The 26,949-nt window shown below is 63.1% G+C and overlaps 1 protein-coding gene across 1 annotated transcript in view; it reads right to left on the reverse strand.

The window, feature by feature from the left end:
• The window catches only part of LOC121274276, a 217,184-nt gene that overhangs the window by 44,906 nt on the left and 145,329 nt on the right, over positions 1 to 26,949 (reverse strand). Inside the window, exons 5-9 of the mRNA XM_041181501.1 lie at positions 26,067 to 26,181; positions 13,507 to 13,685; positions 4,829 to 4,917; positions 2,254 to 2,294; positions 172 to 300 (exon numbers count right to left, since the gene is read on the reverse strand). Of these exons, the coding sequence (XP_041037435.1) occupies positions 172 to 300; positions 2,254 to 2,294; positions 4,829 to 4,917; positions 13,507 to 13,685; positions 26,067 to 26,181 (553 nt within the window). The remainder of the gene's footprint in view (positions 1 to 171; positions 301 to 2,253; positions 2,295 to 4,828; positions 4,918 to 13,506; positions 13,686 to 26,066; positions 26,182 to 26,949) is intronic.

Raw genomic sequence — 26,949 nt, forward strand, 5'->3', positions numbered from 1 at the left:
GGGGGTGTGTGAGGAGGGTGGGAGGGGCGAGTGCTGTCCAGAGTTACGAAGGGAGGGCGATTGGGGATGGTCAGTTTTGAGTTGCGGGGGGGGGGGGCGGTGTTGGGGTGAGGGCTGGAGGGGGGGTGGGAGGAGGGGAGTGGGGGTCGCGTGGCGATCCGCGCCTCTCACCAGCTTTTGGCACCGCCTCTTGACGCACTTCCAGTTCTTTGTGGGCTCTGAGTTTCTGACCAGGCAACCCCGGCAAACGCCGCAGTCCCCGACCAACACGCATCCTTCGCACTCTCCGCAGCCGAACCGCTGTGGGGGAGGGGGGGGGGGGGGAGTAGGGGCAGCGAGCGGGGTAAAAAAGAACGACAGTGAATGCCAAGTCAGGGCTCAGCCCCCTGCAGGTACACCTGAGGCCTCCCTCTGACCCTCTGCCCTCGACGGACTTGCAGCCCCAACCCCCCCACCACCACCGGAGGCTGAACCCCCACCACCGATCACCCCCTCCCCAAAACCACCATTTTTCCCCCTCACCATTCGGCACCCCAATGGCATCCCTGCAAACCCACCAGCTCCAGCTCCGTCCCAACTTCAGCAGCGAGAACGGAGCCAAAGAGTTCCCTATCTCGGTCCCCGCCATCAGGCATCAGCTCCAGCCGCCCCCCCGCTCCCCTTCGCAGTGGGGGAGGGGGTGGGAGGGGAGGCGGCGGGAGGTCAGGTCCAGCCACGATGCCCACTGCATCCAAATAGCTCGTTGGTGCTCCACTTTTGTAGGGAGGGGTCAGTTTCCCCCTCCCCCATTCGCCTGCCTCCGGTTTCTTTTATTCTTTATTGGGACGTGGGGGTCACTGGCCGGGCCCAGCATTTATTGCCCGTCCCTAATTGCCCCCTTGAGAAGGTGATGGTGAGCCGCCTTCTTGAGCCGCTGCAGTCCCCGTGTGGTGTAGGTACACTCACCGTGCTGTTAGGGAGGGAGTTCCAGGATTTTGTCCCCGTGTGGTGTAGGTACACCCACCGTGCTGTTAGGGAGGGAGTTCCAGGATTTTGTCCCGTGTGGTGTAGGTAAACCCCCCGTGCTGTTAGGGAGGGAGTTCCAGGATTTTGTCCCGTGTGGTGTAGGTACACCCACCGTGCTGTTAGGGAGGGAGTTCCAGGATTTTGTCCGTGTGGTGTAGGTACACCCACCGTGCTGTTAGGGAGGGAGTTCCAGGATTTGGACCCAGCCACAGTGAAGGAACGGCCGATATATTTCCAAGTCGGGATGGTGAGTGGCTCGGAGGGGGAACTTGCAGGTGGTGGGGTTCCCCATGTGTCTGCTGCCCTTGTCCTTCTAGGTGGTAGAGGTGGTGGGTTTGGGCGGCGCTGTCGAAGGAGCCTTGGCGAGTTGCTGCAGTGCATCTTATAGATGGTACACACACTGCTGCCCCTGTGCGTCGGTGGTGGAGAGAGTGAATGTTTGTGGATGGGGTGCCGATCGAGCGGGGCTGCTTTGTCCTGGACGGTGTCGAGCTTCTTGAGTGTTGTGGGAGCTGCACTCATCCAGGCAAGTGGGGAGTATCCCATCACACTCCTGACTTGTGCCTTGTAGATGGGGGACAGGTTTTGGGGAGTCAGGAGGTGAGTAACTCTCCGCAGGATTCCCAGCCTCTGACCTGCTCTTGTAACCACAATATTTATCTGGCTGGGTCCAGTTCAGTTTCTGGTCAATGGTAACCCCCAGGATGTTGACAGTGGGGGATTCAGTGATGGTAATGCCATTGAACATCAAGGGGCGATGGTTAGATTCTCTCTTGTTGGAGATGGTCATTGCCTGGTACTTGTGTGGGGTGAATGTTACTTACCACGTGTCAGCCCCAAGCCTGGATATTGTCCAGGTCTTGCTGCATTTGGACATGGGCTGCCCGTGGGTGGAGTGGGGAGGGGTTGGAGAGCAGGGGTCTGCTGAGGAGAGGGTAGCACACCCTTCAGAAGAGATGGTTGGCAGGAGAGCAGGTCAACAGCGCCCCCCCCCAACACACCCCTGCCACCCCAGAGGCCCCACCCATCCGGCACTCTGAGATCCCTCTGCATCCCATACCCCGGCAAATCGAGCCCACTATAGTGGGGAGAGCAAGAAAACTGGGAAAGGAAGGGGGCTGCGGATTGGCGGGGGCGGGGGGGGGGGTGGTGCATTATCCAGGTTTAAGTCAAGACTCTGGGCACCCGCCTTCACCCTCCCCCCATCTTCCCCGCCACAAGAGTCCGAGGCGCAACCCGTGGTCTCACCTTGTAGTAGTTCAGCTTCCTCCCGAGCTCCCGGCGCCTCGCTGGTGGTGGAGGGGGAAGGGATGGGGGAGTTGGCGGGGGGGGGGGGTGCGTGGAGAACAGAAGGGTGAGAAAAGAGAGAGGTAAATATAAGTGACACAGAGAGACAGGCCACGATCTACCGATTCAGCTACGCGCCGTCTGACTGGAGACTTGACGTTCGCAGTCAAGCCAACTGGGACTTGCAGCTCATGAGGGCCGCAGGGCAACAGCTTGAAGCCTCCTCGCTCTGTCTGGCCCTGTACGGGCCCAGGATGAAACCACCACACTTCACGGTGAAAGGTCAGCCTCGTTCGCCTTTACCGGGTGTGGCCCAACAAGCGTCGCTCCCCCGACCCCCGTTCAGTCCCTTGACCGACAGGGTCTTGTGGCACCGACACCCATGCCATGCCCCAGGTAGGGGACGGCCATGTCCCTCAGGGTGCCTGACCATCGTCCCAGCTGTGGCTTTGCGGGTCTCATCCTCCCCATCATTGTTGGGAAGTCTGAAGTTCGAGGCCTCACCCCAGGGGCTCAATCCCCGTCCTCCAGGTCTACTATCCCACCCACAACCCCACCCTCAGTAGCAGGACTGAGGGAGCTCCGCACTGTGGGAGGGTCAGTGCTGAGGGGGCGCCGCACTGTCGGAGGATCAGTGCTGAGGGAGCTCCGCACTGTCGGAGGGTCAGTGCTGGGGGAGCGCCGCACTGTCGGAGGATCAGCGCTGAGGGAGTGCCGCACTGTCGGAGGGTCAGTGCTGGGGGAGCGCCGCACTGTCGGAGGATCAGCGCTGAGGGAGTGCCGCACTGTCGGAGGGTCAGTGCTGGGGGAGCGCCGCACCGTCGAAGGGTCAGTGCTGGGGGAGCGCCGCACTGTGGGAGGGTCAGTACTGAGGGAGTGCCGCACTGTTGGAGGGTCAGTACTGAGGGAGCGCCGCACTGTGGGAGGGTCAGTACTGAGGGAGAGCCGCACTGTGGGAGGGTCAGTGCTGAGGGAGCGCCGCACTGTCGGAGGGTCAGCGCTGAGGGAGCGCCGCACTGTCGGAGGGTCAGTACTGAGGGAGTGCCGCACTGTCAGAGGGTCAGTGCTGAGGGAGAGCCGCACTGTCAGAGGGTCAGTGCTGAGGGAGCGCCGCACTGTCGGAGGGTCAGCGCTGAGGGAGCGCCGCACTTTCCGAGGGTCAGCGCTGAGGGAGCGCCGCACTGTCCGAGGGTCAGTGCTGAGGGAGCGCCGCACTGTCCGAGGGTCAGTGCTGAGGGAGCGCCGCACTGTCCGAGGGTCACTGCTGAGGGAGCGCCGCACTGTCGGAGGGTCAGTGCTGAGGGAGCGCCGCACTGTCCGAGGGTCAGTGCTGAGGGAGCGCCGCACTGTCCGAGGGTCAGTGCTGAGGGAGCGCCGCACTGGCCGAGGGTCAGTGCTGATCTATCTGAAGGCATTTGATAAGGTGCCACATCAATGGGTATAGCTGAAAATAAAAGCTCATGGTGTAGGGGGTAACGTATCAGCCTGGATAGAAGATTGGCTGGCTGGCTGGCAGAAAGCAGAGTAGGCATAAATGGGTCTTTTTCTGATTAGCAGGATGTGACGAGTGGGGTCTGTGCTGGGGCCTCAACTTTTTACTGTTTACATCAATGACTTAGGTGAGGGGAGCGAAGGCATGGTAGCTAGATTTGCAGATGTTACAAAGATAGGTAGGAAAGTATGTTGTGAAGAGGCCATAAGGAGCTTGCAGGTGGATTCGATATGTTGAGTGAGTGGGCAAAAAATCTGGCAGATGGAGTATAACACGGGTTACTTTAGCAGGAAGAATAAAGAAAGGAAGAGTATGACTTAAACAGAGAGCGACTGCAGAATTCCGAGGTGCAGAGGGATCTGGGTGTCCTATTGCATGAGTCACAAAAAGTTAGTACGCAGGACGGCAAGTAATTAGGAAGAATAATAGAATGTTATCCTTCATTACGAGAGGGATTGAATATAAAAGTAAGGATGTTAAGCTTCAGTTGTACAGGGGCAGTGGTGAGACCGCACCTCGACTACTGAGGGCAGTTCTGGTCTCCTTATTTAAGGAAGGGTGTAAATGGGTTGGAGGCGGTTCGGAGGAGGTTTACTAGATTGAGACCTGGAATGAGCGGGTTGTCTGATGAAGAAAGGGTTGGACAGACTGGGCTTGTTCCCACTGGAGTTTAGAAGAGCGAGGGGGAGATTTGATTGATGTGCACAAGACCCTGAACAGTCTCGAGAGACAAGGTGGGCGTGGAAAGGGTGTTTCACTAATACCCACCGCCCCCCCCACCCTAAAAGAGTATTGTAGGAAAAAAAAACCTGGAAGGCGGAGAGAGCTCTGCCTGGTTCCCCTGTTGTGTGTGGGGGTGGAGGGGGGGTGGGGTTTGGGGTGCGCGCAGGGCGGGAGGGATGTGTGAGCTCCAGAACGCAACCCAGTCAGGGCCGAGTCCGGAGCCAGAAACGGGGTGGGGGGGGTTGCGGAGGGGGTGACGGGGTGCGTGGTGGTGGTGGGCGTGGGGGGTGGGTGAATGTGCCACGCGCTCAGAATACTTACCTCTGCATTCTGCGCAGTAGAACTTGAATCGCCTCTTCTGTGCCCCGAACATCACCCCTGGAACCCATTGCTGGCAATCTTCACAGCAGCTGCATCAAGGCATAAGACAGCAAGGTCAGCAAGGTCAGAAGTGCCGGCGGCGAAGGCTCACATGACAGGCCAATCCCCTCCCCGCCAACTCTGACCCTACCGCATCTCCAATCCCCCCCGATGCTACCCACTGGGTCGCGCTCCTGTGGGTTACTGACAGTTCAAAAGGCCTTCGAGACACTGGGGACGTGGTATAGACAACGGAGGCCCAAGCCCAAACCGAGGGGCTCGGCAAGTCAGACAAGGCCAGGCAGGCTGGGGCTCTTTCCTCGAGGAAAGAGCGTCCTCCAGAGCGTCCGGGGTCAGCGCTGAGGGAGCACCGCACTGTCGGAGGGTCAGCACTGAGGGAGCGCCGCACTGTCGGAGGGTCAGTGCTGAGGGAGCGCCGCACTGTCGGAGGGTCAGTGCTGAGGGAGCGCCGCACTGTCGGAGGGTCAGTGCTGAGGGAGCGCCGCGCTGTCGGAGGGTCAGCGCTGAGGGAGCGCCGCACTGTCAGAGGGTCAGTGCTGAGGGAGCGCCGCACTGTGGGAGTGTCAGCGCTGAGGGAGCGCCGCACTGTCGGAGGGTCAGTGCTGAGGGAGCGCCGCGCTGTCGGAGGGTCAGTGCTGAGGGAGCGCCGCACTGTCGGAGGGTCAGTGCTGAGGGAGCGCCGCACTGTCGGAGGGTCAGCGCTGAGGGAGAGCCGCACTGTCGGAGGGTCAGTGCTGAGGGAGTGCCGCACTGTGGGAGGGTCAGTGCTGAGGGAGTGCTGCACTGTCAGAGGGTCAGCGCTGAGGGAGTGCCGCGCTGTCGGAGGGTCAACGCTGAGGGAGCGCCGCACTGTGGGAGGGTCAGTGCTGAGGGAGTGCCGCACTGTAGGAGGGTCAGTGCTGAGGGAGCGCCGCACTGTCGGAGGGTCAGTGCTGAGGGAGTGCCGCGCTGTCGGAGGGTCAATGCTGAGGGAGCGCCGTGCTGTCTTTTCTCTAGAAAAGGCTGAGAGGGTGAACTGAGTGAGGGCTTGAAAATGACGAAGGGGGTTTCGATAGGGTCGGATGAGAGAAGGTTTTTCCACTTGTGGGGGGAGCGGTGGGAGACCAAAAATAGGGGGCCATCAATGTAAGATAAATAAATCCAATCGGGGAACTTAGGAGCTGGTTAATGCTGCCTGAGTGCCACTTGATAATATATATTCCATCACTTTACTGATGATGGAGAGTAGACTGATGGGGCGGTAACTGGCCGGGTTGGATTTGTCCTGCTTTTTGTGTACAGGACATACCTGGGCAATTTTCCACATAGCCGGGTAGATGCCAGTGTTGTAGCTGTACTGGAACAGCTTGGCTAGGGGCATGGCAAGTTCTGGAGCACAAGTCTTCAGTACTATTGCTGGAATATTGTCAGGGCCCACAGCCTTTACAGTATCCAGCGCTTTCAGCTGTTTCATGTGGAGTGAATGGAATTGGCTGGAGACTGGCGTCTGTGATGCTGGGGACCTCCGGAGGAGGGTGAGATGGATCATCCATTCGGCACTTCTGGCTGAAGATTGCAGCAAATGCTTCAGCCTTGCCTTTTGCACTGATGTGCTGGGCTCCCCCATCATTGAGGATGGGGATATTTGTGGAGCCTCCTCCTCCAGTGAGTTGTTTAATTATCCACCACCATTCATGACTGGATGTGACAGGACTGCAGAGCTTAGATCTGATCTGTTGATTGTGTGATCACTTAGCTCTGTCTATCACGTGCTGCTTATGCTATTTGGCACACAAGTAATCCTGTGTTTTTAGGTATACCTGGTGCTGCTCCTGACATGCCCTCCTGCACTATTCATTGAACCAGGGTTGATCCTCTGGCTTGAAGGCAATGCTAGAGTGGGGAATATGCCGGGCCATGAGGTTACAGGTTGTGAATGAGGGAATACAAGGCCAGTTTTTGTGACCTGTCCTCGTAATTTAACCCATTCAGCCCTGGGATTGTACTAATGAATCTGCACTGCATCCCCCCCAACCACGCAAAGGCTAATATATCCTTCCTGAGGTGCGGGACCTGGAACTGAACACAGTTACTCCCATCTGCGCAATTAGTCTCGCAGTGACCCCAACCCCCCTCACTCTCCAAGGCCAATACATCCTTCCTGAGGTGTGGGGCCCAGAACTGAACACAGTTACTCCCATCTGCCTAATTAGTCTCTCAGTCACCTCCTGCGAGGCAAATATTTCCTTCCTGAGGTGCGGGACCTGGAACTGAAGACAGTTACTCCCATCTGCGCAATTAGTCTCTCAGTGACCCCTACGACCTCCCCCCCCCCCCCCCCCCCCCCCCCCCCCCCCCCCCCCCCCCCACCACCCCCCCACCCCTCACTCTCCAAGGCCAGTATATCCTTCTGGAGGCCTGGGACCCGGAGCTGAACACAGTTACTCCGAGTGGGGGGGTCTGATCGCCAGAACGGCCTGCGCTGGCCAAATCTCCTGGCCCCTCGATACTCCCCGTGGGAGAAGAGCTTACTGAAGTAAATATCTCCACAAGGTCCTGTGGTTTCTGAAGGACCCCCCGCAGCAGCTTGCTGGTGGCCAGCCTGTCAGGTGGGGGATTGAGAGAAGAGAGCAGGTTACATGGTCAGAAAATGACTCATCTCTGAGCTGTTCAGCTGAGATTCAGGAGACGTGGCACACAGCGTGTGGTGTTCAGGCTCAGCCTGGAGGGAATGACAAACTATTTCCTTTTCTCTGTTACCCCACCTCGCACCACATCAAGACTGAATCACCAGCTTGGGCAGCTCTGCTCGAGAGGTGAGGTTTCAGCTTTCCTTGCAGGCAGCCAGTCTCTCCAGCGCACGTGTGCGAGCGTGAGGGTGTGCGTGTGCACCGGCCTGTCGGCGTGGGCGAGGCAGGTGTGCGTACGAGTGTGTCTGGGAGTGCCAGCGTTAAGAGTGCACGCATGGGCCTATCAGCCCGCGCAGAGCAGGGGTGGGGGGGAGGGTGTGCGCAAGCACGTCAGCAAGCGCAGAGCGGGCGTGCCAGCATGTGTTAGAAAACGCGCGGGCAGGTCTGTAGGCGTGCAAGTCTGAGTCAGCGTGAGCGCAAGCGTGCAGCACACGCTCGGGCGTACGCACAGGCCGGTGGGTATTTTGCGTTAAGAGTGGGGTGGTGGATGTGTGCGCGCGTTGGAGCGCAGGAGAGAGCGCGTCCCAGACCGTGCCACGTGTCGCGAGCTGGCCGGTGTGCCGGAGTGCGCGCACAAGCACACCGGGCTGCGCGCGCTTTGAGTGCGTGCTGGCAACGCGTGCGAGCGTGTCGGGACTGCGCCAGCCTGCGAGCGTCTCGGAGTGGGCGCACCTGCCAGGGTCCACGCCGAGGCTTGTGTGAGCGTGTCACACCTCGCCTGCCTGTCAGCGTGGGTGCGCTCGGGTGAGAGCGCCTGTGCGCAGCTAAGTCGAAGTGCCTGTGCGTGCAAGCGTGTCAGAGAGCGCTCGTGCGTCAGGCCGCTCACACCTGCTCCCTGGGAATACACGACCTCTGCACTGCCCCCAGTTTAGAAGGGTGACTGCTGATCGAATCGAGGCATTTAAATCATTGATGGATTTGAGTGGGACGATATCAAGAGACTAGTTCTCGAGTTGTGTGGAGGGCTGGGATCCGAACAGTGATCCAGAACAGGGAGGGAGCATTCTGGAGGGAGCACTTTTCCACAAAAGGTTAGTTGGAAATCTGGAACCACCTCCCCCACAGGGTTGTGGATGCTGGGCCTCAATAAGAGCCAACAGGCTGAGATCAATGGTCTCTGGTGGGGATAGAGGGATATGGGCCTAAGCCAGGTAAGCAGAGGGAAGATCAGGTCAGTCACAATCCAACTGAGCGGTGGTACAAGCCCAAGAGGCTGAATGGTTGTCCCCTGATCCAAGGGGCAGAGAGAAAGAGAGAGAGAGAGAGAAACAGGGAGAGGGAGAGAGATATGTGTGGGAAGAGAGGCGGGGAGAGACAAAGAGAGAGAGGCAGGGAGGGAGATAGAGAGACAGGGAGGGAGAGAGAGACAGGGAGGGAGAGAGAGACAGGGAGGGAGAGAGAGACAGGGAGGAAGAGAGAGACAGGGAGGAAGAGAGAGAGAGAGACAGGGAGAGAGAGAGATGAAGAAAGAGAGAGAGAGGGAGCGAGAGAAAGAGACGGGGAAAGAGAGAGAGAGAGACAGGGAGACAGACAGAGAGAGAGCGAGAGACAAATAGACAGTGAGACAGAAAAGGAGAGAGAGACAGACAGAAGGGGTAGGAGAGACAGAAGGGGAGAGAAACAGACAGAAGGGGAGAGAGAGAGACGGGGAGCAGAGAGAGAGAGAGAGACAGAGACAGGGTGAGAGAGAGAGAGAGAGACAGACAGAGAGTGAGGGAGAGAGAGAGACAGAGAGAGAGAGAGACAAGGAGAGAGAGAGATAGGGAGACAGAAACAGGGGGGAGAGAGAGAGAGAGAGACAGGGGGAGAGCAAGATAGAGACTGGGGGGGAGAGAGCGAGAAAAGGGCAGGAAGCGAGCGAGAGAGGGGGACAGTTATACAGGGAGAGAGAGAGACGGGGAGAGCGAGAGGGGGACAGGGAGGGAGCGAGCGGGAGGGAAAGACAGGGAGAGAGAGATAGAGACAGGGAGAGGGAGAGACAGGGAGACAAAAACAGGGGGGGAGAGAGAGAGACAGGGGAGAGCAAGATAGCGACCGGGAGGGAGAGAGCACGAAAAGGACAGGAAGCGAGCGAGAGAGGGACAGACATATAGGGAGAGAGAGAGAGAGGAAAGAGGGAGAGAGGGAGGGAGGGAGAGGGAGACAGCGAGTGAGAAACAGAGAGAGACAGAGATGGGGACAGGGACAGAGCGAGAGGGGGAGAAAAAGAGAAAGAAAGAGAGAGACAGACATATAAGGAGAGAGAGAACGAGGGAGAGGGAGGGGGAGAGAGAGGAAGGAGCGGGAGGGGGAGGGAGAGAGATAGGGAGAGGGAGGGAGAGGGAGGGGGAGGGCGGGGGGAGGGAGGGGGAGGGAGGGAGGGGTAGAGGAAGGAGGGCAGAGGGAGGGAGGGGGAGAGGGAGGGAGGAGGCGGGAGGGGGAAAGGGAGGGAGGAAGGGAGGAGGGAAGAAGCAGGGAGGGGGAGTGGGAGGGAGGGGTGAGAGGGAGGGGGAGAGGAGAGGGAGGGAGGAGGGGAGAGAGGGGGGAGAGGGAGGGAGGGAGCAGGGGAGGGAGGGAGGGGGAGAGGGGAGGGGAGAGGGAGGAGGGGGAGAGGGAGGGGGAGGGAGGGGGAGAGGGAGGGGGAGGGGAGAGGGAGGGAGGGGGTGAGGGGAGATGGAGGGGAGAGGGAGGGGGGAGAGGGAGGGAGGGGGAGAGGGGAGGGGAGAGGAGAGGGAGGGAGGGGGAGAAGGAGGGAGGGGTGAGAGGGAGGGGGAGAGGAGAGGGAGGGGGTGAGGGGAGTGGGAGGGGGGAGAGGGAGGGAGGGGGAGAGGAGAGGGGAGAGGAGAGGGGAGGGGAGAGGGAGGGAGGAGGAGAGGGGAGAGGAGAGGAGAGGGGAGGGGAGAGGGAGGGAGGGGGAGAGGGGAGAGGAGAGGGAGGGAGGAGGAGAGGGGAGAGGAGAGGAGAGGGGAGGGGAGAGGGAGGGAGGAGGAGAGGGGAGAGGAGAGGAGAGGGGAGGGGAGAGGGAGGGAGGGGGAGAGGGGAGAGGAGAGGGGAGGGGAGAGGGAGGGAGGAGGAGAGGGGAGAGGAGAGGAGAGGGGAGGGGGAGAGGGAGAGAGGAGGGGAGAGGGAGAGGAGGAGGGTGAGGGGAGTGGAGAGGGAGGGAGGGAGGGGGAGAGGGGAGAGGAGAGGAGAGGGAGGGGAGAGGAGAGGGAGGAGGGGGAGAGGGAGAGGAGGGGAGAGGGGAGAGGAGAGCAGAGGGGAGAGGGAGGGAGGGGGAGAGGGGAGAGGAGAGGGAGGGAGGGGAGAGGGAGGGAGGGGGAGAGGGGAGAGGAGAGGGAGGGAGGGGGAGAGGGGAGAGGAGAGGGAGGGGAGAGGGAGGGAGGGGGAGAGGGAGAGAGGAGGAGAGGGGAGAGGAGAGGGAGAGGAGAGGGGAGAGGAGAGGAGAGGGAGAGGAGGGAGGGGGAGAGGGGAGAGGAGAGGGAGGGAGGGGAGAGGGAGGGAGGGGGAGAGGGGAGAGGAGAGGGAGGAGAGGGGAGAGGAGGGGAGAGGGAGGAGGGGAGAGGAGAGGGAGAGAGGAGGGGAGAGGGAGGGAGTGGGAGAGGGGAGAGGAGAGGGAGGGAGGGAGGGACAGAGGATAGGAGAGGGAGGGAGGGGAGAGGGAGGGAGGAGGGAGAGGGGAGAGGAGAGGGAGGGAGGGGGAGAGGGGAGAGGAGAGGGAGGGAGAGGGAGAGAGGAGGGGAGAGGGAGGGAGGGGGAGAGGGAGAGGGAGAGAGGAGGGGAGAGGGAGGGGAGAGGAGAGGGAGGGAGGGGAGAGGAGAGGGAGAGGAGAGGGAGGGAGGGGGAGAGGGAGGGAGGGGGAGAGGGGAGAGGAGAGGGAGGAGGGGAGAGGGAGAGGAGAGGGAGGGAGAGGGAGAGAGGAGGGGAGAGGGAGGGAGGGGGAGAGGGGAGAGGAGGGGAGAGGGAGAGAGGAGAGGAGAGGGAGAGAGGAGGGGAGAGGGAGAGAGGAGGGGAGAGGGAGAGAGGAGGGGAGAGGGAGGGAGGGGGAGAGGGAGAGAGGAGGGGAGAGGGAGGGAGGGGGAGAGGGAGAGAGGAGGGGAGAGGGAGGGAGGGGGAGAGGGAGAGAGGAGGGGAGAGGGAGGGAGGGGGAGAGGGAGAGAGGAGAGGAGAGGGAGAGAGGAGAGGAGAGGGAGAGAGGAGAGGAGAGGGAGGGAGGGGGAGAGGGAGAGAGGAGAGGAGAGGGAGAGAGGAGGGGAGAGGGAGGGAGGGGGAGAGCGAGGGAGGGGGAGAGGGAGGGAGGGGGAGAGGGAGAGAGGAGGGGAGAGGGAGGGAGGGGGAGAGGGAGAGAGGAGGGGAGAGGGAGAGAGGAGGGGAGAGGGAGAGAGGAGGGGAGAGGGAGAGAGGAGGGGAGAGGGAGGGAGGGGGAGAGGGAGAGAGGAGGGGAGAGGGAGGGAGGGGGTTATCAGGAGACAGAGAGGGGGAGAAAGAGAGAGAGAGAGCGGGAGCAAGGTCAGCAGGCCGAAACAGGCCAAGACAAAGCTCCTGTTGTTTTCAGGGTGGCGATGAACGATTTTGGCTATTTTTGTTTAAAATGAACACGAAATGCATCATTGAAGAGAACCAGCTGTGAACAAAACTCAGAGGGGGAGACATCAAAACAGGGAAAGACAAGAGAGCAAACAATTTAAAAACTGATAGCAGACAGAGATAGAGAGAGAGAGAGAGAGAGAGATAGAGAGAGGGAGATAGAGGGAGAGAGAGAGATAGAGGGAGAGAAACAGAGATAGAGAGAGAGGCAGAGAGAGAGAGGGGCAGACAGAGATAGAGGGAGAGGCCGATAGAAATAGAGAGAGGGAGGGAGAGAGAGAGAGAGAGAGGGAGGGAGAGAGAGAAAGAGAGAGAGAGAGGCAGACAGTGATAGAGTAAGAGAGAGAGAGAGGGAGGCAGACAGATAGAGAGAGGGAGAGGGGCTGACACAGGGGGAGAGAGAGAGGCTCACAGAGATAGAGAGAGGCAGAGAGAGGCTGACAAAGGAGGGGACACGGAGAGGCAGACACACCAAGGTATGGACCAAGACAGAGACTGAGAGATAAGGAGGGGGTGAGAGAGAGAGGGAGAGAGAAACACAGAGAGGGAGCGAGACAGAGAGAGAGAGAGAAGTGGGGAAGGGGTGAGTCGAGGGAAATAAAAGCTCAGGCACACACAGTACAGACAGGATCATAGCAACAAAACAACTCAAATGACAAGGTCATTGAAACACGTCAACAATTAACAGCTAACGTCACTGATGTTAATCCAGCTCCCTCACACTGTCACTCAGCAACCCCTCTCCCCCCAACATCCTGTGTTACTGACTGTATCTCTACTGATGTTAATCCAGCTCCCTCACACTGTCACTCAGTAACCCCTCTACCCCCCAGCGCCCTGTGTTACTGACTGTATCTCTACTGATGTTAATCCAGCTCCCTCACACTGTCACTCAGTAACCCCTCTCCCCCCAGCGCCCTGTGTTACTGACTGTATCTCTACTGATGTTAATCCAGCTCCCTCACACTGTCACTCAGTAACCCCTCTCCCCCAGCGCCCTGTGTTACTGACTGTATCTCTACTGATGTTAATCCAGCTCCCTCACAATGTCACTCAGTAACCCCTCTCCCCGCAGCACCCTGTGTTACTGACTGTATCTCTACTGATGTTAATCCAGCTCCCTCACACTGTCACTCAGTAACCCCTCTCCCCCCAGCGCCCTGTGTTACTGACTGTATCTCTACTGATGTTAATCCAGCTCCCTCACACTGTCACTCAGTAACCCCTCTCCCCCCAGCACCCTGTGTTACTGACTGTATCTCTACTGATGTTAATCCAGCTCCCTCACACTGTCACTTAGTAACCCCTCTCCCCCCAGCGCCCTGTGTTACTGACTGTATCTCTACTGATGTTAATCCAGCTCCTGCTCTCCAGTTGTCTACTCACGCGATCAGAGTGTCCAAGGGGTCAGATGCCAGTCCCTCAGTGGCACTCGCCTTTGCCACACTGACCTCAATGGGACTTGGGGAGGCTGTCACCTTGACCTTCTTCTTGGGAGTCGGCTGCCAGTCATCTTCCTCCCTGTCACAGGACGAGGTGCTGGACCTTTTCACGGATTTTCGGATCTGCCGGTACAAGGCACGAAAGCCACTGTGTTACTTCGTATTTCAGGTTGGCACCAAGGGACCGACAAGGCCCCGTTTATCGCCTATTATCCCCTCGGTCCCAGCTGCGGCCCAACTGGTCTCGCTCTTGCCCTCTGGATCAGGCGGTCAAGGCCTCGAAAACCCAGAGGCTCAAGCCCCATAAAGCAGGCCGACACTACCCTCGGTGTCAGTGCTGAGGGAGCGCCGCACTGTCGGAGGGTCAGTGCTGAGGGAGCACCGCACTGTCGGAGGGTCAGTGCTGAGGGAGCACCGCACTGTCGGAGGGTCAGTGCTGAGGGAGCACCGCACTGTCGGAGGGTCCGTGCTGAGGGAGCACCGCACTGTCGGAGGGTCCATGCTGAGGGAGTGCCACACTGTCGGAGGGTCAGTGCTGAGGGAGCACCGCACTGTCGGAGGGTCAGTGCTGAGGGAGCACCGCACTGTCGGAGGGTCAGTGCTGAGGGAGCACCGCACTGTCGGAGGGTCCGTGCTGAGGGAGCACCGCACTGTCGGAGGGTCCATGCTGAGGGAGTGCCACACTGTCGGAGGGTCAGTGCTGAGGGAGCGCCGCACTGTCGGAGGGTCAGTGCTGAGGGAACGCCACACTGTCGGAGGGTCGGCGCTGAGGGAGTGCCGCACTGTCGGAGAGTCAGTGCTGAGGGAACGCCGCACTGTCGGAGGAGGGTCAGTACTGAGGGAGCGCTGCACTGTCGGAGGAAGGTCAGTGCTGAGGGAGCGCCGCACTATCGGAGGGTCAGTGCTGAGGGAGCGCCGCACTATCGGAGGGTCAGTGCTGAGGGAGCGCCGCACTGTCGGAGGGTCAGTGCTGAGGGAGCGCCGCACTGTGGGAGGGTCAGTGCTGAGGGAGCGCCGCACTGTCGGAGGGTCAGTGCTGAGGGAGCGCCGCACTGTTGGAGGGTCAGTGCTGAGGGAGCGCCGCACTGTGGGAGGGTCAGTGCTGAGGGAGCCTCTTTCAGGATGAGGTGTTCAGCCTGTCTGCCCCCTCAGGTGGGCCTGAAGGATCCCAGGGACAATACCGAGAGGAGCGGTGGGAGCTGTGGCGGTGATTTTCCCCGGAGTCCAGGGGCCCAATATGGCTCACTCAGCCAACGCCACCAACAATGATCCCGTTGCTGTTTGGAGTGAGGGTCAGTTTTCTTCCGCTACAGCAGCGACTGCCCTTTGACCAAAGTACTGGTCCGGGCCTGTCAAGGCGCCGGGGCCTGTCAGGGCGCCGGGGCCTGTCGAGGTGATGAAACGTGGGCCGGTCTCGTCTCCGAAGCCTGCGGCGTGCTCCGAGGGCGGGGAGGGACAACCTGTGGTTGTGTGTGTGGGGGGTGGGGGGGGGTTAGTCATGCGCAGGCCCAGCACTTTCCTTCCCTGAAGGACATCTTTCAACTTGTCCCGGTGGGGTTTTGAACCCAAGACCTCGGCACTCCTCATCCCACAGCAACAACAACTTCCATTTATACGGCGCCTTGAACGGGAGAGGGGCGGGGCGGGAGAGTGAGAGAGAGGGGGATGGGGAGAGGTTAAGGAAATGGATTCCAGAGCTTAGGGCTCCCAGGCAGCTGAAGGCACGTAGGGGTGGAGGAGGTTACAGAGATAGGGAGGGGTGTAGGGGCTGGAGGAGGTTACAGAGATAGGGAGGGGTGTAGGAGCTGGAGGAGGTGACAGAGATAGGGAGGGTTGTAGGGGCTGGAGGAGGTTACAGAGATGGGGGGGGTGTAGGGCCTGGAGGAGGTTACAGAGATAGGGAGGGGAGTAGGGGCTGGAGGAGGTTACAGAGATAGGGAGGGGTGTAGGGGCTGGAGGAGTTTACAGAGATAGGGAGGGGTGTAGGGGCTGGAGGAGGTTACAGAGATAGGGAGGGCTGTAGGAGCTGGAGGAAGTGACAGAGATAGGGAGGGTAGTAGGGACTGGAGGAATTGACGGAAATAGGGAGTGTTGTTGGGCTGGAGGAGGTTACAGAGATAGGGAGGGTTGTAGAGGCTGGGGGAGGTTACAGAGGTAGGGAGGGTTGTCAGGGCTGGAGGAGGTTACAGAGATAGGGAGGTTGTAGGGGCTGGAGGAGGTTACAGAGATAGGGAGGGGTGTAGGGGCTGGAGGAGGTTACAGAGATAGGGAGGGTTGGAGGGGCTGGAGGAGGTTACAGAGATTGGGAGGATTGTATGAGCTGGAGGAAGTGACAGAGATAGGGAGGGTTGGAGGGACTCAAGGAGGTCACAGAGATAGGGAGGGGTGTAGGGGCTGGAGGAGGTTACAGAGATAGGGAGGGTTGGAGGGACTCAAGGAGGTCACAGAGATAGGGAGGGTTGTAGGGGCTGCAGGAAGTTACAGAGATAGGGAGGGGTGTAGGGGCTGGAGGAGGTTACAGAGATAGATAGGGATTTAGGGACTGGAGGAGGTTACAGAGATAGGGAGCGTTGTAGGTGCTGGAGGAGGTTACAGAGATAGGGAGGGGTGAGGGGGCTGGAGGAGGTTACAGAGATAGGGAGGATTTGAGGGGCTGGAGGTAGTTACAGAGATAGGGAGCGTTGTAGGAGCTGGAGGAGGTTACAGAGATAGGGAGGTTTGTAGTGGCTGGAGGAGGTTACAAAGATAGGGAGGGTTGTAGGGACTGGAGGAACTGACGGAGATAGGGAGGGTTGTAGGGCTGGAGCAGGTGACAGAGATAGGTAGGGTTGTAGGTGTTGGAGGAGGTTACAGAGATAGGTAGGATTGTATGGGCTGGAGGAGGTTACAGAGATAGGGAGCGTTGTAAGAGCTGGAGGAGGTTACAGAGATAGGGAGGGTTGTGGGGGCTGGAGGAGGTTACAGAGATAGGGAGGGTTGTAGGGACTGGAGGTGGTGACGGAGATAGGGAGGGTTATTGGGTCTGGAGGATGTTATAGAGATAGGGAGGGTTGTAGGGGCTGCAGGAGGTTACAGAGATAGGGAAGGGCGTAGGGGCTGGAGGAGGTTACAGAGATAGGGAGGGGTGTAGGGGCTGGAGGAGGTTACAGAGATAGGGAGGGTTGTACGGGCTGGACGAGGTTAGAGATTGGGAAGTTTGTAGGGGCTGGAGGAGGTTACAGAGATGTGGAGGAGTGTAGGGTCTGGAGGAGGTTACAGAGATAGATAGGGTTTTAGGGACTGCAGGAGGTTACAGAGATAGGGAGCGTTGTAGGTGCTGGAGCAGGTTACAGAGATAGGGAGGGGTGAGGGGGCTGGAGGAGGTTACAGAGATAGGGTTGTAGTGACTGGAGGTGGTGATGGAGATAGGGAGGGTTGTTGGGTCTGGAGGAGCTTACAGTGATAGGGAGGGTTGTAGGAGCTGGAGGAAGTGACAGAGAAAGGGAGGGTTGTAGGTGCTGGAGGAGGTTACAGAGATAGGGAGGATTTGAGGGGCTGGAGGTAGTTACAGAGATAGGGAGCGTTGTAGGAGCTGGAGGAGGTTACAGAGATAGGGAGGTTTGTAGTGGCTGGAGGAGGTTACAAAGATAGGGAGGGTTGTAGGGACTGGAGGAACTGACGGAGATAGGGAGGGTTGTAGGGCTGGAGGAGGTGACAGAGATAGATAGGGTTGTTGGTGTTGGAGAGGGTTACAGAGATAGGTAGGATTGTATGGGCTGGAGGAGGTTACAGAGATAGGGAGCGTTGTAGGAGCTGGAGAAGGTTACAGAGATAGGGAGGGTTGTGGGGGCTGGAGGAGGTTACAGAGACTGGGAGGGTTGTAGGGGCTGGAGGAGGTTACAGAGATAGGGAGCGTTGTAGGAGCTGGAGAAGGTTACAGAGATAGGGAGGGTTGTGGGGGCTGGAGGAGGTTACAGAGATAGGGAGGGTTGTAGGGACTGGAGGTGGTGACGGAGATAGGGAGGGTTATTGGGTCTGGAGGACGTTACAGAGATAGGGAGGGTTGTAGGGGCTGCAGGAGGTTACAGAGATAGGGAAGGGCGTAGGGGCTGGAGGAGGTTACAGAGATAGGGAGGGGTGTAGGGGCTGGAGGAGGTTACAGAGGTAGGGAGGGTTGTACGGGCTGGACGAGGTTAGAGATTGGGAAGTTTGTATGGGCTGGAGGAGGTTACAGAGATGTGGAGGGGTGTAGGGGCTGGAGGAGGTTACAGAGATAGGGAGGGTTGTAGGGGCTGGAGGAGGTTACAGAGATTGGGAAGGTTGTAGGGGCTGGAGGAGGATACAGAGATGTGGAGGGGTGTAGGGGCCGGAGGAGGTTACAGAGATAGGGAGGATTTGAGGGGCTGGAGGAGGTTACAGAGATAGGGAGGGTTGTAGGAGCTGGAGGAGGTTACAGAGATAGGGAGGATTTGAGGGGCTGGAGGTGGTTACAGAGATAGGGAGCGTTGTAGAGGCTGGAGGAGGTTACAGAGATAGGGAGGGGTGTAGGGGCTGGAGGAGGTTACAGAGATAGGGAGGTTTGTAGTGCCTGGAGGAGGTTACAGAGATAGATAGGGTTTTAGGGACTGGTGGAACTGACGGAGATAGGGAGGGTTGTTGGACTGGAGGAGGTTACAGAGATAGGGAGGGGTATAGGGGCTGTAGGAGTTACAGAGATAGGGAGGATTTGAGGGGCTGGAGGAGGTTACAGAGATAGGGAGGTTTGTAGTGCCTGGAGGAGGTTGCAGAGATAGATAGGGTTTTAGGGACTGGAGGAACTGACGGAGATAGGGAGGGCTGTTAGCGAGGAGGAGGTTACAGAGATAGGGAGGGGTGTCGGGGCTGGAGGATGTTACAGAGACAAGGAGGGTTGTAGGGACTGGAGGAGGTTACAGAGATAGGGAGGGGTGTAGGGGCTGGAGAAGGTTACAGAGATAAGGAGGGTTGTAGGGGCTGGAGGAGGTTACAGAGATAGGGAGGGTTGTAGGGGCTGGAGGAGGTTACAGAGATACGGAGGGGTGTAGGGCCTGGAGGAGGTTACAGAGATAGGCAGGGGTGTAGGGGCTGGAGGAGGTTACAGAGATAGGGAGGGTTGTACGGGCTGGAGGAGGTTACAGAGATTGGGAGGGTTGTAGAGGCTGGAGGAGGTTACAGAGATAGGGAGGGGTATAGGGGCTGGAGGAGGTTACAGAGATAGGGAGGGTTGTAGGGGCTGGAGGAGGTTACAGAGATTGGGAGGGTTGTAGGGGCTGGTGGAGGTTACAGAGATGTGGAGGGGTGTAGGGGCTGGAGGAGGTTGCAGAGATAGGGAGGATTTGAGGGGCTGGAGGAGGTCACAGAGATAGGGAGGGTTCTAGGAGATGGAGGAAGTGACAGAGATAGGGAGGCTTGTAGGGGCTGGAGGAGGTTACAGAGATAGGGAGGATTTGAGGGGCTGGAGGTGGTTACAGAGATAGTGAGCGTTGTAGAGGCTGGAGGAGGTTACAAAGATAGGGAGGGGTATAGGGGCTGTAGGAGGTTACAAAGATAGGGAGGGTTGTAGGGACTGGAGGAACTGACGGAGATAGGGAGGGTTTTTGGGCTGGAGGAGGTTACAGAGATAGGGAGGGTTGTAGGGGCTGGGGGAGGTTACAGAGATAGGGAGGGTTGTAGGGGCTGGAGGAGGTTACTGAGATAGGGAGGGGTGTAGGGGCTGGAGGAGGTTACAGAGACAAGGAGGGTTGTAGGGACTGGAGGAGGTTACAGAGATAGGGAGGGGTGTAGGGGCGGGAGGAGGTTACAGAGATAAGGAGGGTTGTAGGGGCTGGTGGAGGTTACAGAGATAGGGAAGGTTGTAGGGGCTAGAGGTGGTTACAGAGATAGGGAGGTTTGTAGGGGCTGGAGGAGGTTACAGAGATAGGGAGGGGTGTAGGGGCTGGAGGAGTTTACAGAGATAGGGAGTGATGTAGGGGCTGGAGGAGGTTACAGAGATAGGGAGGATTTGAGGGGCTGGAGGAGGTTACAGAGATAGGGAGGGTTCTAGGAGATGGAGGAAGTGACAGAGATAGGGAGGCTTGTAGGGGCTGGAGGAGGTTACAGAGATAGGGAGGATTTGAGGGGCTGGAGGTGGTTACAGAGATAGTGAGCGTTGTAGAAACTGGAGGAGGTTACAAAGATAGGGAGGGGTATAGGGGCTGTAGGAGGTTACAAAGATAGGGAGGGTTGTAGGGACTGGAGGAACTGACGGAGATAGGGAGGGTTTTTGGGCTGGAGGAGGTTACAGAGATAGGGAGGGTTGTAGGGGCTGGGGGAGGTTACAGAGATAGGGAGGGTTGTAGGGGCTGGAGGAGGTTACTGAGATAGGGAGGGGTGTAGGGGCTGGAGGAGGTTACAGAGATAAGGAGGGTTGTAGGGGCTGGTGGAGGTTACAGAGATAGGGAAGGTTGTAGGGGCTAGAGGTGGTTACAGAGATAGGGAGGTTTGTAGGGGCTGGAGGAGGTTACAGAGATAGGGAGGGGTGTAGGGGCTGAAGGAGTTTACAGAGATAGGGAGTGATGTAGGGGCTGGAGGAGGTTACAGTGATAGGGAGGGTTGGAGGGGCTGGAGGAGGTTACAGAGATAGGGAGGGTTTAAGGGGCTAGAGGAGGTTACAGTGATAGGGAGGGTTGTGGGGCTGGAGGAGGTTACAGGGATAGGGATGGTTGTAGCGGCTGGAGGAGGTAACTGAGATAGGGAAGTTAGTAGGGGTGGAGGAGGTTACAGAGATAGGGAGGGTTGTAGGGTCTGGAGGAGGATACATAGATAGGGAGGGTTGTAGGGGCTGGAGAAGGTTACAGAGATAGGGAGGGGTGTAGGGCCTGGAGGAGGTTACAGAGATAGGGAGGATTGTATGGGCTGGAGGAGGTTACAGAGATAGGGAGGGTTGTAGGGTCTGGAGGAGGATACATAGATAGGGAGGGTTGTAGGGGCTGGAGAAGGTTACAGAGATAGGGAGGGGTGTAGGGCCTGGTGGAGGTTACAGAGACAGGGAGGGTTGTAGGGGCTGGAGGAGGTTACAGAGATGGGGAGGGTTGTAGGGGCTGGCGGAGGTTACAGAGATAGGGAGCGTTGTAGGAGCTGGAGGAGGTTACAGAGATAGGGAGGGTTGTTGGGTCTGGAGGATGTTACAGAGATAGCGAGGGTTGTAGGGGCTGGAGGAGGTTACAGAGATGGGGAGGGTTGTAGGGGCTGCAGGAGGTGACAGAGATAGGGAGGGTTGTAGGGGCTGGAGGAGGTTACAGAAATAGGGAAGGGTGTAGGGGCTGGAGGAGGTTACAGAGATACGGAGGGTTGTAGGAGCTGGAGGAGGTTACTGAGATAGGGAGGGATGTAGGGGCTGGAGGAGGTTACAGAGACAAGGAGGGTTGTAGGGACTGGAGGAGGTTACAGAGATAGGGAGGGGTGTAGGGGCTGGAGGAGGTTACAGAGATAGGGAGGGGTGTAGGGGCTGCAGGAATGGGAAGAGGTTGCTGGTGGGGGTGTGTGGGGAGGGGATGTTGAAATGGATGGTGTTGTGGCTCTGTGACCAGTGCTGGTCAGTGGGCACGGGGTGGGCTTTGGGCTAAGCGGGTCTTGGTCGGGCTGGTGCCACAATCACCAGATTAGAGTACGCAGTGCGCTGAACGAGCAGGCGCGGCACTGGCTGCACCCTCTGGGCCAGAGGAGCACGCTCGGGGGTGGGCAGTGACCCTGTCGGCCCTGACACTGGGTGGGGGGATGCAGCCTGCACTGTGGGTCATTACTCCAGGGGACTCGCACCCAGAGTGTTCCGACTTCCAAGGTGGGAGTCCGGTCCGCATCCTGACGGTGGTGAGCCACGGGGGGTGGGGTGCGGGGATGCGGGCGTGCAGAGAGGGGAAGGGGAGGGGGCAGGGGAGAGGGGAAAGGGGGAGGGGGAATGGGAGCGGAAAGGAGCGGGGGAAGGGGAAGGGGGAGGGGGAGGGGGAGGGAGATGGGGAGGGGGAGGGGGACGGGAAGGCGTAAGGGGAGGGGAAGGGGCATGGGGAGAGGAGGGGGAAGTGTAGGGGAGGGGGAAGGGGAGGGGGAGGGGGAGGGGGATGGGTTGGGTGAAGGGGAGGGGGAGGGGGAGGGGGACGGGGAGGGGCGGGGGAGGGGGTGGGGGGACGGGAGGGGGAGGGGGAGGGGACAGGGGGCGGGGAGGGGGAGGGGGATGCGTAAGGGGAGGGTGAGGGGGAAGGTGGAGGGGGAGGGGAAGGGGCATGGGAAGAGGAGGGGGTGGGGGAAGTGTAGGGGAGGGGGAAGGGGAGGGGGAGGTGGAGGGGGAGGGGGACGGGGAGGGGGAGGGGATGGGTTGGGTGAAGGGGATGGGGGCGGGGGATGGGGGAGGGGGTGGGTGCGGGGCGGGGGATGGGGGAGGGGGTGGGTGCGGGGAGGTGGAGGGGGTGGGTGCGGGGCGGGGGATGGGGGAGGGGGTGGGTGCGGGGCGGGGGATGGGGGAGGGGGTGGGTGCGGGGCGGGGGATGGGGGAGGGGGTGGGTGCGGAGCGGGGAAGGGGGGAGGGGGTGGGTGCGGGGCGGGGGATGGGGGAGGGGGTGGGTGCGGGGCGGGGGATGGGGGATGGGGTGGGTGCGGGGCGGGGGATGGGGGAGGGGGTGGGTGCGGGGCGGGGGATGGGGGATGGGGTGGGTGCGGGGCGGGGGATGGGGGATGGGGTGGGTGCGGGGCGGGGGATGGGGGAGGGGGTGGGTGCGGGGCGGGGGATGGGGGAGGGGGTGGGTGCGGGGCGGGGGATGGGGGAGGGGGTGGGTGCGGGGAGGTGGAGGGGGGGAGGGGGTGGGTGCGGGGCGGGGGATGGGGAGGGGGGTGGGTGCGGGGCGGGGGATGGGGGGAGGGGGTGGCGTGCGGGGAGGTGGAGGGGGTGGGTGCGGGCGGGGGATGGGGGATGGGGTGGGTGCGGGGCGGGGGATGGGGGAGGGGGTGGGTGCGGGGCGTGGGATGGGGGATGGGGTGGGTGCGGGGCGGGGGATGGGGGAGGGGGTGGGTGCGGAGCGGGGGATTGGGGCGGGGGTGGGTGCGGAGCGGGGGAGGGGGGAGGGGGTGGGTGCGGAGCGGGGGAGGGGGGAGGGGGTGGGTGCGGAGCGGGGATGGGGGAGGGGGTGGGTGCGGAGCGGGGGAGGGGGGAGGGGGTGGGTGCGGGGCGGGGAATGGGGTGGGTGCGGGGCGGGGGATGGGGGAGGGGGTGGGTGCGGGGCGGGGGATGGGGGAGGGGGTGGGTGCGGGGAGGTGGAGGGGGGGGTGCGGGGCGGGGATGGGGGGGGGGGTGTGTGCGCGGGCGGGGGTGGGGGGATGGGGGGTGGGGGTGCGGGGCGTTTGGGGATGGGGTGGATGGGGTGGTTTGGGGGCGGGGGAGTGGGGATGGGGGTGGTGGGATGCGGCGGAGGGGGGGGAGTGTGGGGGTGGATGGGTGGGCGGGGCGGGGGAGGGGATGGGGGGGAGGGGGTGGGTGCGGGCGTGGGATGGGGGAGGGGGTGGGTGGGGGCGGGGATGGGGGATGGGGTGGGTGCGGGGCGGGGGAGATGGGGGAGGGGGTGGGTGCGGGAGCGGGGGATGGGGGAGGGGGGGGGTGCGGAGCGGGGGAGGGGGGAGGGGAGGTGGGTGCGGAGCGGGGGGAGGGGGGGGAGGGGGTGGGTGCGGGGCGGGGGATGGGGGATGGGGTGGGGTCGGGGGCGGGGGATGGGGGAGGGGGGGTGTGCGGGGCGGGGGATGGGGGAGGGGGTGGGTGCGGGGCGGGGGAGGGGGGAGGGGGTGGGTGCGGGGCGGGGGGGGAATTGGGGTGGGTGCGGGGCGGGGGATGGGGAGGGGGTGGTGCGGAGGCGGGGGATGGGGAGGGGGTGGTGCGGAGCGGGGGATGGGAGAGGGGGTGGGTGCGGAGCGGGGGATGGGGGCGGGGCGATGGGGGAGGGTGGTGGCGGGGCGGGGGATGGGGATGGGGTGGGTGCGGGCGGGGGATGGGGGATGGGGTGGCGTGCGGGCGGGGGATGGGGAGGGGGTGGGTGCGGGGCGGGGGATGGGGGAGGGGGTGGGTGCGGGGCGGGGGATGGGGAGGGGTGGGTGCGGGGGCGGGGGATGGGGGAGGGGGTGGTGTGCGGGGGGGGTGGAGGGGGTGGGTGCGGGGCGGGGGATGGGGGAGGGGGTGGGTGCGGGGCGGGGGATGGGGGAGGGGGTGGGTGCGGGGCGGGGGATGGGGGAGGGGGTGGGTGCGGGGCGGGGGATGGGGTGGGTGCGGGGCGGGGGATGGGGAGGGGGTGGGTGCGGAGCGGGGGATGGGGGAGGGGGTGGGTGCGGGGCGGGGGATGGGGGAGGGGGTGGGTGCGGGGCGGGGGATGGGGGAGGGGGTGGGTGCGGGGCGGGGGATGGGGGATGGGGTGGGTGCGGGGCGGGGGATGGGGGAGGGGGTGGGTGCGGGGCGGGGGATGGGGGAGGGGGTGGGTGCGGGGCGGGGGATGGGGGATGGGGTGGGTGCGGGGCGGGGGATGGGGGAGGGGGTGGGTGCGGGGCGGGGGAGGGGGTGGGTGCGGGGCGGTGGAGGGGGTGGGTGCGGGGCGGGGGATGGGGGATGGGGTGGGTGCGGGGCGGGGGATGGGGGAGGGGGTGGGTGCGGGGCGGGGGATGGGGGAGGGGGTGGGTGCGGGGCGGGGGATGGGGGAGGGGGTGGGTGCGGGGCGGGGGATGGGGGAGGGGGTGGGTGCGGGGCGGGGGATGGGGGAGGGGGGTGGGTGCGGGGCGGGGGATGGGGAGGGGGTGGGTGCGGGGCGGGGGATGGGGGAGGGGGGTGGGTGCGGAGCGGGGGATGGGGGAGGGGGTGGGTGCGGGGCGGGGGAAGGGGTGGGTGCGGGGCGGGGGATGGGGGAGGGGGTGGGTGCGGGGCGGGGGATGGGGGATGGGGTGGGTGCGGGGCGGGGGATGGGGGAGGGGGTGGGTGCGGGGCGGGGGATGGGGGAGGGGGTGGGTGCGGGGCGGGGGATGGGGGAGGGGGTGGGTGCGGGGCGGGGGATGGGGGAGGGGGTGGGTGCGGGGCGGGGGATGGGGGATGGGGTGGGTGCGGGGCGGGGGATGGGGGAGGGGGGTGGGTGCGGGGCGGGGGATGGGGGAGGGGGTGGGTGCGGGGCGGGGGATGGGGGATGGGGTGGGTGCGGGGCGGGGGATGGGGGAGGGGGTGGGTGCGGGGCGGGGGAGGGGGTGGGTGCGGGGCGGTGGAGGGGGTGGGTGCGGGGCGGGGGATGGGGGATGGGGTGGGTGCGGGGCGGGGGATGGGGGAGGGGGTGGGTGCGGGGCGGGGGATGGGGGAGGGGGTGGGTGCGGGGCGGGGGATGGGGGAGGGGGTGGGTGCGGGGCGGGGGATGGGGGAGGGGGTGGGTGCGGGGCGGGGGATGGGGGAGGGGGTGGGTGCGGGGCGGGGGATGGGGGAGGGGGTGGGTGCGGAGCGGGGGATGGGGGAGGGGGTGGGTGCGGAGCGGGGGATGGGGGAGGGGGTGGGTGCGGAGCGGGGGAGGGGGTGGGTGCGGAGCGGGGGATGGGGGCGGGGGATGGGGGAGGGGGTGGGTGCGGGGCGGGGGATGGGGGAGGGGGTGGGTGCGGGGCGGGGGATGGGGGAGGGGGTGGGTGCGGGGCGGGGGATGGGGGAGGGGGTGGGTGCGGGGCGGGGGATGGGGGAGGGGGTGGGTGCGGGGCGGGGGATGGGGATGGGGGAGGGGGTGGGTGCGGGGCGGGGGATGGGGGAGGTGGTGGGTGCGGGGCGGGGGATGGGGGATGGGGTGGGTGCGGGGCGGGGGATGGGGGATGGGGTGGGTGCGGGGCGGGGGGATGGGGGGTGGGGTGCGGGGCGGTGGAGGGGGTGGGTGCGGGGCGGGGGATGGGGGATGGGGTGGGTGCGGGGCGGGGGATGGGGGAGGGGGTGGGTGCGGGGCGGGGGATGGGGGAGGGGGTGGGTGCGGGGCGGGGGAGGGGGTGGGTGCGGGGCGGTGGAGGGGGTGGGTGCGGGGCGGGGGATGGGGGATGGGGTGGGTGCGGGGCGGGGATGGGGGAGGGGGTGGGTGCGGGGCGGGGGATGGGGGAGGGGGTGGGTGCGGGGCGGGGGATGGGGGAGGGGGTGGGTGCGGAGCGGGGGATGGGGAGGGGGTGGGTGCGGAGCGGGGGATGGGGGAGGGGGTGGGTGCGGGGCGGGGGATGGGGGAGGGGGTGGGTGCGGGGCGGGGGATGGGGGAGGGGCGTGGGTGCGGGGCGGGGGATGGGGGAGGGGGTGGGTGCGGGGCGGGGGATGGGGATGGGGGAGGGGGTGGGTGCGGGGCGGGGGATGGGGGAGGTGGTGGCGTGCGGGGCGGGGGATGGGGGAGGGGGTGGGTGCGGGGCGGGGGATGGGGGAGGGGGTGGGTGCGGGGCGGGGGATGGGGGAGGGGGTGGGTGCGGGGCGGGGGATGGGGGATGGGGTGGGATGGCCCCGAGTCTCACCTTTGTGTGCGGTGGCAAGATGATCCCCTTCTTGAAATCGAAGTACGTCAAGTCCAGCGAGTCCCCGAAGTATTTCACCAGCTCCACCTTACTGCGGAATCGCTCTGCTGTGGGACTGCACCAGGGAGGGAGGGGAGAGCGAGGGGGAGGGGGAGGGAGGGGGAGGGAGGGGGAGGGGGAGGGAGGGGAGAGCGAGGGCGAGGGGGAGGGGGAGGGGGAGGGAGGGGAGGGCGAGAGGGAGGGAGGGGGAGGGAGGGGGAGGGGGAGGGAGGGGGAGGGGGAGGGAGGGGGAGGGGGAGGGAGGGGAGGGGGAGGGGGAGGGGGAGGGAGGGGGAGGGGGAGGGAGGGGAGGGGGAGGGGGGAGGGGGAGGGAGGGGGAGGGGGAGGGAGGGGGAGGGGGAGGGAGGGGAGGGGGAGGAAGGGTGAAGGGAGGAGGGAGAGAGGGGGAGGGGAGGGGAGGGGGGAAGGAGGAGGGTGGAGGGGAGGAGGGGAGAGGGAGGAGGGAGAGAGGGCGGAGCGGAGGGGGAGGAGGGAAGGAGGAGGGTGGTGGAGGGAGGAGGGTGGTGGAGGGAGGAGGGAGGAGGGGGAGGAGGGAGGAGGAGGAGGAGGAGAGCGGGGAGGGAGGGAGGAGGGGGGAGGAGGGAGGAGGAGGAGGAGGGGAGCGGGGAGGGAGGGAGGGAGGGAGGGAGGAGGGTGGTTGAGGGAGGAGGGAGGAGGGGGAGGAGGGTGGTGGAAGGAGGAGGGAGGAGGGGGAGGAGGGAGGAGGAGGAGGAGGGGAGCGGGGAGGGAGGGAGGGGGGAGCGGGGAGGGAGGGAGGGGGGGAGGGGGGAGGGGAGGGAGTGAGTGAGGAGGGGAGGGAGTGAGTGAGGAGGGGAGGGAGTGA

The sequence above is a fragment of the Carcharodon carcharias genome (assembly GCF_017639515.1).
Source record: "Carcharodon carcharias isolate sCarCar2 chromosome 35 unlocalized genomic scaffold, sCarCar2.pri SUPER_35_unloc_8, whole genome shotgun sequence".
Classification (NCBI taxonomy): Eukaryota; Metazoa; Chordata; class Chondrichthyes; order Lamniformes; family Lamnidae; genus Carcharodon; species Carcharodon carcharias.